Source organism: Ascaphus truei, chromosome 7 (genome assembly GCF_040206685.1).
Source record: "Ascaphus truei isolate aAscTru1 chromosome 7, aAscTru1.hap1, whole genome shotgun sequence".
NCBI classification, from domain to species: domain Eukaryota; kingdom Metazoa; phylum Chordata; class Amphibia; order Anura; family Ascaphidae; genus Ascaphus; species Ascaphus truei.
The window spans coordinates 74154373-74166919 of record NC_134489.1 but is presented as its reverse complement, the minus strand read 5'-3'; the positions used below and the strand labels follow the sequence as shown (position 1 = coordinate 74166919).

The following is a 12547-nucleotide window of genomic DNA, read 5'->3' as shown; positions in this document are numbered from 1 at the left end:
AGAATTCACTACCGTCTCAGCTTTTACTTTAGTAAGATCAAACCTTTCTACTGTTCTCTGCTTCTGTAGCAAACCTGTCTTAAGTGATAGGTGGCAATCCATCCAGTTTTGTCATGTTGACAGTGGAGAGACATTTGCCGAAAAAGTAGGCTTGCTCTGAGCTCAAAAAAGGTCAAAAGAACAGTATGTAGAATTCAAGCACGAGATATGAAATCTTTTTATAAAAATCTCATCTTTTTCTTATTTGATCAGTTTGCTTAGATCCTTATTTCTGGAACAATTCCAATTGCTGGTCGCCAACCGCTTATCAGTGGGGTATATTTTAATACTTAGCGGTAACCCAATCTATATTTCTGCACTGCCTGGGAGAATATGTAGGCCTTTGTAAAGGATGTTTTTTTTTCTTTGTTGTAGACATGAATATGTTACCATGAGTTCTTGCCCCACTTGTATTGTAAATGTATAATGAAAAGGTCGTTTTGTGTTAGGCGTTTGGCCATATATGGCTATGTTCAATCTATTCAAGAGAAATAAGAGCAGCTTCAAAAATGGTCTCATGAAAGTCCTATGGAGTTGTGCTGGATGCCCTGCAAAGCAGAATATCCCCAATCCACCAAAAGGAATTTAATATAGAACACCGTAGAGATGACAACTCATGCTTAGAATGACTCTTGAAATCAAATGTTAAAAGGAAACAAAGAAAAATACATATACAGGGAACTATGTCATCCCTTACCATGGTGATAAGCTACCTATGGAATGTATGAGTGGACAGCCATTCATTACTTTAGTGTATGCACATGATGTTTGAAACATTCTTTATCACGTTTGATACATTTCATGCACACTTCCTGAACGACAACAGTTGGTTAATGCAAGCTTGTCCTATTAGTTTGCTTAAAACAATACCAAGAAAGGCAGATTTTATAAATACCATTTTTACATGTGCACAAAGTAATTCCTGCCTACATCATCCTATTTCTTCACTTCCTGTTTAACTTGATAATTAGCGTAACCAGACGTCCAGGTTTTTAAATGAACAATCCCGGTGTCCCGACAATGTCCCGGATTTGCCGGGAGCAGAGAGATGAGCAGGGTCTGTGCAGCTCAATTACTCCTCCGGCCATTAGGTGGTGCTGTGTAGTGTGTTTGTATGTGTGTAAGTGTGTGTGGGTGTATGTGCGTAAGAGTATGTGTATGTGGGGGACGAGGAAAGGGACAGGGGAGAGGGGGTAGGGACGAGGGAGAGGGGGAAGGGACGAGGGAAAAGGTAAAAGGGACAGGAAGGAGAGGGTGAAGGGGGAGAGAGAAGGGGGAAGAAGAGAGGGAAGAGGAGAGAGGGAGATAAATAAAACAATAACACAGGATGCCATTGGGGATGCCATTAGACAAATACCATAATAATATTTATTTTTAAGAGATATATTTTGTTTTAAAATGATTTTTTGGTCACCCTATTGATAATGCAAATGCAGCCAAAATTGATGCAAACGGGACCATACTAGAAATTACACACATCATGTCTGTTTTACAGCTGGATTATTTATTTATTACTGTATATTAATTATTATTAATAAATCAACATAAATTGTATTATTCATGCACACCAACATTGCCGTTTATGTATTGATTACATATGCTATTTTGTGTGGTTGCTATTAACGGTCTTATACGTGAGCATAGCAAAAAGGTAAAGAATTCTCTGAAGTAAAAGCATTTTAGTCCCAGCCTTTGTGAAGTAATAATCACACCATTAAATTGGATGGCCTTTTATTAAAAGTGGTAGTTTAATACACCATAGAACATATTTTTATAGTGAACCGTTTTTTAATAGATTGCCCTTTGATTGTGACAAGTTTAAAATGAATAAAGGGCATGTTCTTTGCTGAATCTGAAATGAACCTGACTTTTAATAAATGTACTCTTGGCAGTTTGTTATAAAAGTTTTCTTTTCGGATCCCTTTAAATATGATGATCTACCCTCTACAATTCCCCTTGAATGTATGCATTGTCCACTTTGTATTATTCCTAAATGCCAACATCACAATTCCATCACTGAGTAGATTCGAGATATAAAAGGACTTGCAAAAAAAATGTACTATACAAATCTATTGTTTGGTTCTATACTCATTAAAGCCGGGGTGGGCAACTGCAGTCCTCAAGGGCAACCAACAGGTCAGGTTTTCAGGATATCTCTGCTTCAGTACAAGTGGCTCAAAGAGTGGCTCAGTCTTTATAATTGGGCCACCTGTGCTGAAGCAGGGATATCCTGAAAACCTGACCTGTTAGTGGCCCTTGAAGACTGGAGTCGCCCACCCCTGCTTTTTAGGGTATTTTCTGAGATAATGGCCCACTATAGTTTAATTGCAGAATATGTTGAATTTACTCTACTCCACTAAATCCCCCCCAACCATTTATTTCCCAGAGAAATGTATTAGAACGCAGCACTATTTACCTTGTTTAACTTAAAGAACAAACAAACTGAACAATATGTCTCCTGTGCAGATGTGAAATTGAAGAAACATTGGAGAGGCTGAAAAAACTGGAGCGGGATCTGAGTTTTAAGGAACAAGAGCTGAAAGAGCGCGAGAAACGCTTAAAAGTGTGGGAGCAAAAGCTCACAGAACAGTCTCATACACCTGTAAGTACAACACGGATTTAAAACTCCTTTAAGGGAGCAGTCTCATGGATTAGATTCCCGTTATGTTCAAACTCTGGGCACAGCTTTGGTTCAAATGCCACAGTGATATCCTGCACATCTCACTCATTTAGGTTGTCCTCACGAGAACGGTAAAAATGCCATTGCATAGTACAATACACATGGTTTATTACACCAGGGGTGGGCAACGCCAGTCCTCAAGGCCACCCACAGGTCAGGTTTTCAGGATATCCCTGCTTCAGCACAGGTGGCTCAATCAGTGGCTCGGTCATTATGCTTGAGCCACCTTTGCTGAAGCAGGGATATCCTGAAAACCTGACCTGTTGGTGGCTCTTGAGGACTGGAGTTACCCCCCCCCCCCCCCCCTTCATTACAAAATATTTCTCTCAGTTCAGCCGAATAATCTGAGCACCTTCACATGGCAGCCCGTTTAAGGAAACACTGGAGATTCATTTATAGCTTTAACTGCACTAACGGTTGATATTACAGGGGAGAATGGAAAACATATCAGTTCAAATGAAGGTAGAAATATAAATTCTATAGAACTGTATGATAAATAAGAACAATGCACACTCTATGGCTGTTATACATGAACACTGGAAGGAAACGAAACACAGGGAATATAATAACACATTTTAAACCCTTTGCTTCAATAGGCGTCTGAAATGTACTGCACATTTTTTAAACAGTAATGATGAAGATACTAATAAAATACTGCTGGCCAAAAAAATCTCATGAGCTTTCCGTGCACTTAGAATATCATGCTTAATACAGTCTCCTTTGGTCCTTTGAATGCATGCATGTTCTTTGTCTGTCTGTATATGAATTTTATTCACCTCTACATGATCAATACCATTTGAGATGCATGGCTTCATTCAATTATTTACTACTACATTCAAAAGACAGCATGACTGGTAGCCCTGTTTGTTTTATAGTTGAGATAGATTTAGTACCTTCTGATTTTTAGTTACCACAATGGAGCAGTCGTTTGTTTAAAAAAATAAAAAATTATATATATCTATATATATTATTTCTGGCAGACTTGTTGAAAGCTATCATTCTGAGTACAATAAAATAAAATAATAAATACATATGTTTATTGTGGGGGAAATCAAAAGGAACTATCCGTATTGAGTGCTGAAGTAGTTTCATCACTGATGCATAGGGACCAAGATCTACTGTGTTAATCCCCAGGACACTTTTAGGTGGGATCTGCATGAACAGGCCTTAAAATGCCTCACAGCTTATCGAATTTTAGTAAACCTTAGTAGACTTTAGTCAATCTGGCCTAAGGTCAATCGAATGAATAGGGAATGGGGAAATTAGAGCTCAAGCTGTGCTTAATTTGATTGTTAATTTTAAAGGGCGCAGTTAACAGTAATGCTGTAGTTCACATAGGGGAAATCCATGAAAATGAACAAAAACTAGAATACAATACTACATTATATATACCTGCTACTTCCGAAGTCTTGTAATTAAAGAACCAATACATTCTTGTAGTACTGTAACCTGGCTTCTTGCTCCTAATGTATTCTAATTCTAAATTAATATTTTAGTGGAGCTATTCCTTTGGGTAAAAAAGCCTTACTCCAGTACTAAGATCCTATAATCATGTCCACTACAGGGTGCCCCACATTTAAAGATCAGCAAATCCCCATCATCTGAAATATAAGATTCCAGCTTTATGTGCATTTAAAATATATATGTGAACAAGTCAAATAACAACATAATGTAAATAAAAGATCAAATAAAAATAAAAGCGACCTCAATGGGCGAGGGCTAGGAAATCTAAGCCTCACTAGAGGAAATGTAGCTGCCAGGTGACTAAACCTAATAAATCAGGCCCAAATAGTGACACCCTCCCCTCATACCAAGCACGTCAGTAGGCTATAACTCTGCACCATCACATCACAGTGTATGTAGGTTAAGCTATTCCCTATTCAAACAAGGTCCATTCAGGGACAGGATGTCCATAATGTACCATGGAAGAGTGGGGGAGACATGAAAATGAATATATAGTCACCCTGGTCTTATATTATCAACAACCCAAAAGGGCTTTTGTCCCTAACAAATAATCAAAATGTAAGGTACGAAGGACACAAAGGCAAAACACTGGGCAAAATAACGATTTCTTGGGTTGCTAGGCTCTGACCGAAATAAATGTATATACCTCCAGCATGGAGTCATAATACCCCTCATACCAATGATATTGTCTCTGGGAGGACAAGGTATAGCAACCAGGTAAGGGAGCTAGGGACGTCCCAAAATGACATCACACACCTGACTTTTTATTGGACATTTGACCTTCTCAAGGGGATGGAGGTTATCGTATGGACCCGCCCTCTTATAGGTATCCACAGCCCATTAGTAAAAGCATGAGAATGAACAGGAGATCAGAGGATTTTAGAGGGGGGTTTAAGAACATCATGTTAATAAATGATGGTGGTCTAAGAAATGCGTTCTTGAATTAGATGGATTTTAATAATGTAATGAATTCATGCCGCGTTGAATTTTGGGGAGGAAATTGGGTAGTGCATAGATAGGAGAGAAATATTCTAGAAATGATAAACTGCTTTGTTAGAAGACTGGAAACTGGATACACCTGCACTTGTCAAACGGTTTAGATTTGCAACGTGCTTACAGTAGGTGAATTTAAATTTTGATGTGACCAGTACATGTGCGGATCCTGCAACCAATAACAAACCAAGCTTTTCAGTTATCAGGACAATTTACGTTTATTTGTGTTTAAGATGGCTGTGGCTTTTATCATGCTAAAAAAAAAACATGCAGCTCAATGCTTATATGGTTCTTTACTGACATCAATTTAAATGTGTTCAGGGATTTTGTTCTGCTTGAGCAGAAGACTAAATCATTTTGCAACAAAATAGACACCAATGGAATGTACAAAAAAAAATGATTGGATAGGTCAACACTTTTTAGTCTATTTAATATTATCAGGTGTATAGAAAAAAAAGTATTATGTTTGCTTTGCCATTGGTTTCTTATCAACATTTTTTTTTAAATGCAATTGAAGTTTTAATAAAGGAGATGAATATCCAAAGGAATAATGAAAGCATATTTGAAGATTAATTTTATGTTAGACATATTTATAATACGGTCTGTGCAGAAACAACACATTTCAGCAATTTTCTTTGATAGCAGACATAATTGTGCCTTTTATTTTACATACCAAGACCTGTTAAAGTGAATCATCTTTCCTGCTCCCTGTTTTTGTCAGAGCAAACAGAATCCTACACATTTTGTAGAATCTTTCCGCGCGTGCGGCTTTCTGGGAAACCGAATGAATTTATTGTTTGATGTACACTTATTAAATTGAGACAGGCGAAGGAAGCGGCTTCCCCAATGCAATACTCAGGCGTATTAACCCTCTTCTTTGTACATGTTTTTTTAGCTGACCAAATACATGCAGTATAGCGACTGACTAAATTGACACCGTGATTCATCAGCAAGAATAGGGAGAGCAGTGTAATTAGAGACAGCAATACTGCCTGCTCGTTTTTTTTTCTTTCAGTTTTATAAATGTTACAGCATTGGAAGCGGGAGTTACATCTAATTTACTGAGATGCCAGTGAAGTTAACGGGGTCTCTTCACCATCCAGAAGAAACAAAATGTCCCTTAAATCACGTGGGTGCCGTGGGCCAATAGGAATCCGCAGCGTCATCTTCTGCGGCGTTCTATTGGACGGCTATTAAAATCCCTTCAGGAAACACTGGTAACTAAATCAGGAAGTATCTTGGGGACTGGATGACTCCCCTTCCCCCTTGTTTGACTGGGGTAATAAAAAGAACATTTGAATTTAGATTGAGATTGCTGCTTTGATTGTAATATCGGGGCTGTTGAAACTTCCGACCTGATGCCTTAGCATGGAGCTCTCTTTGTACGGCAAATGTTTTAGTAGAAATGCTTCAGCTAATTTGATGAAAAACCATTTAGTGTATCAATGGCCTCTATTCAATATGCTTCAAAGCTATGTTCCTCTTGCTTGAGAATAGTAGCCATACAATGAATGCATTTTTATAGTTTATTTTAATTAATTTGGCATGTAGATCTTGATTTTTACTCATTGATTTAATTCTATTCATCTTAAAAGGATACATTTGTTATCAATAGTACAACTGCCTGCGGTGCATATTTCTGAATGCGCTAAGGGGTTAACTAAAATGCTACATTCCACAAAAACAGGTATATAGAGATATTATACAATTGGAAAGATACCAAATCAAATAATTTAGTTACAATGTCTGAAATGCGACTAGGGCTACAAGAAAATTTCGGCCAGCTACTTTCTGGAGCTTGTGTTGAAGGTATAAGTTATTTTCATTGGGTTTATGCATTCCACCATAGGCAAGTATTGTGGAGACTATATATTAAATAGTCGTGGCTTTTTGTTTTTGGAAAAAGAGAGTGGTCTGAGTTATCAAACCAATAAAAAAAACATGTACAGGCAGGATTGGACCCTTAACAGATTCAGTGCCAGCTGAGCCGATCAAGGTTGACATTTATTGGGATATTATCATTCTGTAATGTTCTACCAGGAAGAGATTCTCTGGAACTTTTACAAGAGAACTACAAATTAATTGGCTGACCTGACAGGCAGTTGGTACTGATGTCTGACCTCAGCACCAGCTTCTAGATCCTTGAAAGAAGGCAAGTGACATTGTGTTCTGTGCTTGAGGGAATAAATAGGGATGTACTTACAAGAAGCATGAACACATCACAGGGAGAAACTGCTGAGTGTTTAAAACTGGAATAGATTCCAATTAAGCACTGATATCCTTTATTGGACATATCATAACTCTACAGGGGATAAAGCTCATATTGGCCCAAAACAACTGAGTATTATATATAAGAACACCCCATGTGTCAATATTGTTTGCAATATAAATGGTGTTATATTTTTAGTGTTGGGCTAAAAAGTATTTGAGATTAAAGATGGTTATAGATTAATTTAACATTTATCTGAGCTTCAGAGCACAAAATTAAAGTTCTGTTTAATCTTCTTCCTTAATTTTAATTACATAAATATGATTTTGTTTCCACAATAACCTTTGCCAAGGTTTCGCTATAAAAAAAAAACAAAGTTCTACATGCTACAAGGAACTGGTTTTATGACAACTTTACTACTGTACCTAAAGGTGTTAATGTACTGTACTACTTGCAAGCCCATTCATCGTAGCAACAACAAAAAAACAGCCCCTATTTGCCCTTTCAGATGATTAGCTTTAGGCTTCGTCCCCGGTGTTGGCGCTGCACTCACTCTGCCAAGCTGGCGGCACGTGCATCTCTATTCCCCGGTCTGTGTAGAGCTGCAGAGGGAAAGACGGGGGAGGGAGGATGATGGGGGAGGGAGGATGATGGGGGTGTAGCGGGGGGGTGCGGCCATGATGTCTCCAAGTAGGTTTGCTCTCATTGGCTGGACCGCCATGGGGGTGGGGAGGCGTGGCCAGCGCTCCATCGCCAGATCTGAACAGTTTTTCTGCCTTCAGAAAAATCTGTTCGCGCAGCTCTGCGGCTAATCCTGGCAGCGGGCCCGGCCCCATTGAGGGGCGGCTCTTCTCCCTGCAGCGCACACCAAAGCGGGCGCTGTAGAAGCCAGTGGGAACCTAGCCTTAGTCTTCACTAGGCTCTTGGCTTAAGTCATAACTTGGAGCTTAATTACACAAATTGATGTAAATTGATACTCTACTCAAACCACCCTCAGCTGCCTCTCCTTCCTCCATCTCCGCTCAGGACTTTGCTGACTATTTTAAGGAAAAGGTGGAATCCATACGTCAAAACATCCCCTCTATTTCTTCCTCCCATCCTACACCTCTTCCGAACTCTTCTCCTGCCTTCCTTGACTCTTTTTCCACTGTCTCAGAGGAGGATGTGTCGCTGTTGATCGCCTCTTTTCCCTCTACCACTTGCCCTCTTGACCCCATTCCCTCCCATCTCCTAAAACCTCTGTTCCTACTATAATCCCTACGCTCACACACATTTTTAACTCCTCCCTCTGCTCTGGAACCTTTCCATCCTCATTCAAACATGCAACAGTCATACCATTACTCAAAAACAGCAAGCTTGACCCTACCTGTCTTTCTAACTATCGACCTGTCTCCCTCCTGCCTTTTGCCTCTAAACTCCTTGAACGTCTTGTATTCTCTCGCTTGGTCCATTTTCTCAACACCTATTCTCTCCTAGACCCTCTACAATCTGGCTTCCGCATTGCTCACTCCACGGAAACAGCCCTCACTAAAATAACTGACGACCTCCATGCTGCCAAAGACAGAGGTCATTACTCTCTGCTCATATTACTCGACCTCTCTGCAGCATTTGACACCGTGGACCACCCTCTTCTCCTTCACATTCTCCATACTCTTGGTATTCGGAACAAAGCTCTATCCTTGATCTCATCCTACCTCTCCCATCGTACTTTCAGTGTCTCTTCTGCTAACACCTCCTCCTCCTCTATTGATCTCTCTGTGGGGGTACCCAGGGCTCTGTCCTGGGACCTTTTCTCTTTTCTCTGTACACACTCTCTCTAGGTGACCTAATAACAGCTTTTGGGTTTAATTATCACCTCTATGCTGACGACACACAAATATACTTTTCAACACCTGACCTTACACCTGCTGTACAAAACAGGCAAAGGGAGAACAGAACCCCACTGGAGAGCATTCAAATATATACATAAATCACAGTGTACTTGAAATGGAAATGGTCGTGAGTGGAATGAGGAGTGAGTGATTAAAATAAGTGTTTAATGGGAGTAATAACTCAACTAAAATATGGGTAGAACACTAGGTTGCCAGGGTAGATAAGACTCAAAGTGAGCCAAAAAAGCGTAGCGAAAATAAAATATGCCGAATAATGTGCGTGAAATGTGGGCTATCACCCTTGATGATATATGCAGGGTGTAGCTAGGTGATTGATTATACCGAGGTGGCCTCTGCCTGTTGGAAAATAACACAGGTGCAGCCACTCTCTGGTAGCTGTAGCAGATACCGGCAGGAGAGGAGATTCTCACACCTAAGTTAGTATGGGTGAGTCAGCCTGCCCATGTGATCATAAGGTGTTTAGGAGCAGATTGTACACTGCAAATGTCAGTGTCAGTGGGCTGTCACAGAGACTGTAGTGATAACTATGTACAGCCAATAGTAAGGCAGTCCAGGAAAATACACCACTGTAAATGTCAGTGATAGTAGCTGTCATATATGGACACAGTCTTAGCAGTAGACAGATATCCCACACTAGGTAGGTCACCTGTGTAAGGGCAACCCTGAAGGGGGTGTCTCTTCTGAACACAGCATGTGGCTGTTGGCACAAAAAAAATAAAAAAGAGAGAACAGTAGTACACAAGTAGTGTCTACTCACACCTCGGTAGGTAAGAACAGCATAAGTATCTGGTATAATTAAAAAAGCAGGCCCTGTGGTAGTGCTGGATAGCTATACACCTACTTGCTTGTGCTGGGTGTATTCAAGTTTGCCACGGGTACTGCTCAGGTAAATTATAGTAGGCTCAATGCATAAGTATAGCTCCGTGTTGAGGAGCTAGTATGAGACGGTCGCGCTCCGATCACGAGCGTTAGTCCCGCCCCTTTGATGTGATGACGTCACTGCCGACGTACGTTTCGCAAGGCATGCTTTCTCAAGGCTTGTACAAACCAAAGTTTCTGAATGTCTCTCTGCTATATCATCCTGGATGGCCCTCCGCCGCCTTAAACTCAACATGGCTAAAACAGAGCTCCTCATACTTCCTCCCAAACCTGGCCCTACTACCTCCTTCCACATTACTGTTGGAACTACGATCATTCACCCAGTAGCCCAAGCACGCTGCCAAGGGGTCACAATCGACTCCTCTCTCACATTCGCCCCTCACATACAAAACATTTCTAAAACCTGTCGCTTTTTCCTCCGCAATATAACAAAGATACGCCCTTTCCTCTGTTGCTCAACTGCTAAAACTCTGACTCAGGCCCTCATTCTCTCCCGTCTTGATTACTGTAACCTCCTGCTGTCCGGCCTTCCTGCCTCTCACATGTCTCCCCTACAATCTATCCTAAACGCTGCTGCCAGAATCACTCTACTCTTTCCTACATCTGTCTAAGCATCTCCCCTGCTGAAATCCCTCTCCTGGCTTCCAATCAAATCCCGCATCTCACACTCCATTCTTCTCCTCACTTTTAAAGCTTTACACTCTTCTGCCCCTCCTTACATCTCAGCCCTAATTTCTCATTATGCACCATCCAGACTCTTGCGTTCTTCTCAAGGATGTCTTCTTTCTACCCCCTTTGTATCTAAAGCCCTCTTCCGCCTTAAACCCTTTTCACTGACTGCCCCACACCTCTGGAATGCCCTTCCCCTCAGTACCCGACTAGCACCCTCTCTATCCACCTTTAAGACCCACCTTAAGACACACTTGCTTAAAGAAGCATATGAATAGCACTGTGGATATTCTGAACATGATAAATAAAGCTTGGCCCCCTGCAGATGCACATACCAGAACTCCCTCCTACTGTCTCTGTACGTTCTCCCTACCTACAAATTAGACTGTAAGCTCCTCGGGGCAGTGACTCCTCTTCCTTAATGTTACTTTTATGTCTAAAGCACTTATTCCCATGATCTGTTATTTATTTGATTACCACATGTATTACTGCTGTGAAGCGCTATGTACATTAATGGCGCTATATAAATAAAGACATACAATACATATATCTTTATAGTGATGAGCATGTAGTTTGGAGAAAAGTAATGGGTGAACATGATTAGAATCAACTTTCTGCAACTTTGGGAAAGCTCTTTGTTGTCGTTTGCTGTGAGCACGAAAATTAGATTGTAAACTTCTTTGGGCAGGAACTCATTTTGTTGTTTAAATCATCAAGTTATCAAAGGGGCCTTCACTTTGTTTCTTGTGTGGACAGGCTGGTAATAGGACCCATGTCACAGTGAGACCTTTATTCATGTCATTTCTGAAAATAGAAAAATAAAGATTTTATTTCCTGATGATATGAGTGCCACCAGGTCGATTTAGCAGGGGTGCGCAAACTGGGGGGGCGTAAGATTTTGGGGGGAGGGGGAGGCGCAGCAGTTACAGAGGCCCTGCACTCTTCCCCGAGGAATTTAAATTAAATGCTGGGGGCCCACGCAAGGCCTTTGCAACTTCACTTACCGTGACTCAGTCGGCTTCGGCGATGCGTTGCCATTTGACGCTTCAGACCAGGTAAGGGAGGGGGGGGGGCACGAGCAGATGGGGCGTCATTTTGCAAGGCAAAAAGTTTGCACTGGGTTATAGTACAAAACTGTGAACAAGTATAATGGCTGGAATAACCAGCAGTGATATTCAAGCAGTTAATCCTGGCTACATTTAGGGGCAGAGAGGGCAGTTCCCTGTGGACTCTTATGTACAGAGACTTTTTAGTTTTGTTCAATGCAGCAATAGTCCAATATGCATTTTGAATACACAATAATTACATTCTTTAGCACTGGGCTTAAAAGGGGGCTAGTAATGTGTAGGGGGAAAGAGACCACATAAGTGCATTTACCACAGGGTTTTTTTTAAAAAACAATTCTGTATCAAGTTTATGTCCCTGTACTTCAATGTGTCCAAATACCAGTGTTCAATCATCAGATCATAAGATCTTTCTTTCTTCACTGTGAGGAATTTATACAAAGTAGCAAATATGTCTGCAGACTTTCTAAAAAATGATTGCGCATTACTGTGCTTGAGGTACTTTGAACAGAAAGACTACTGGTCTACTGATTGCTGTTTCTGAGATAATTCCTTAATTAAGAAAACGCTGTAAGTGAACACTGTGTTTCTCCTTAAAGCATGATACAAGTTTCCAAATGCAGTGTTTTGGCAAGTAGAAAAGGTACTACAGTTACAC

At 40.6% G+C, this 12547-nt stretch overlaps 1 protein-coding gene across 4 annotated transcripts in view; it reads left to right on the top strand.

Annotated features, from left to right (window-relative positions):
• Positions 1–12547, top strand: part of MAP3K20 (mitogen-activated protein kinase kinase kinase 20) — a 162838-nt gene that overhangs the window by 90616 nt on the left and 59675 nt on the right. For all 4 annotated transcript variants that reach the window (XM_075609048.1, XM_075609047.1, XM_075609050.1 and 1 more), the window contains exon 11: positions 2506–2641. In XM_075609048.1, the coding sequence (XP_075465163.1) occupies positions 2506–2641 (136 nt within the window). The remainder of the gene's footprint in view (positions 1–2505; positions 2642–12547) is intronic.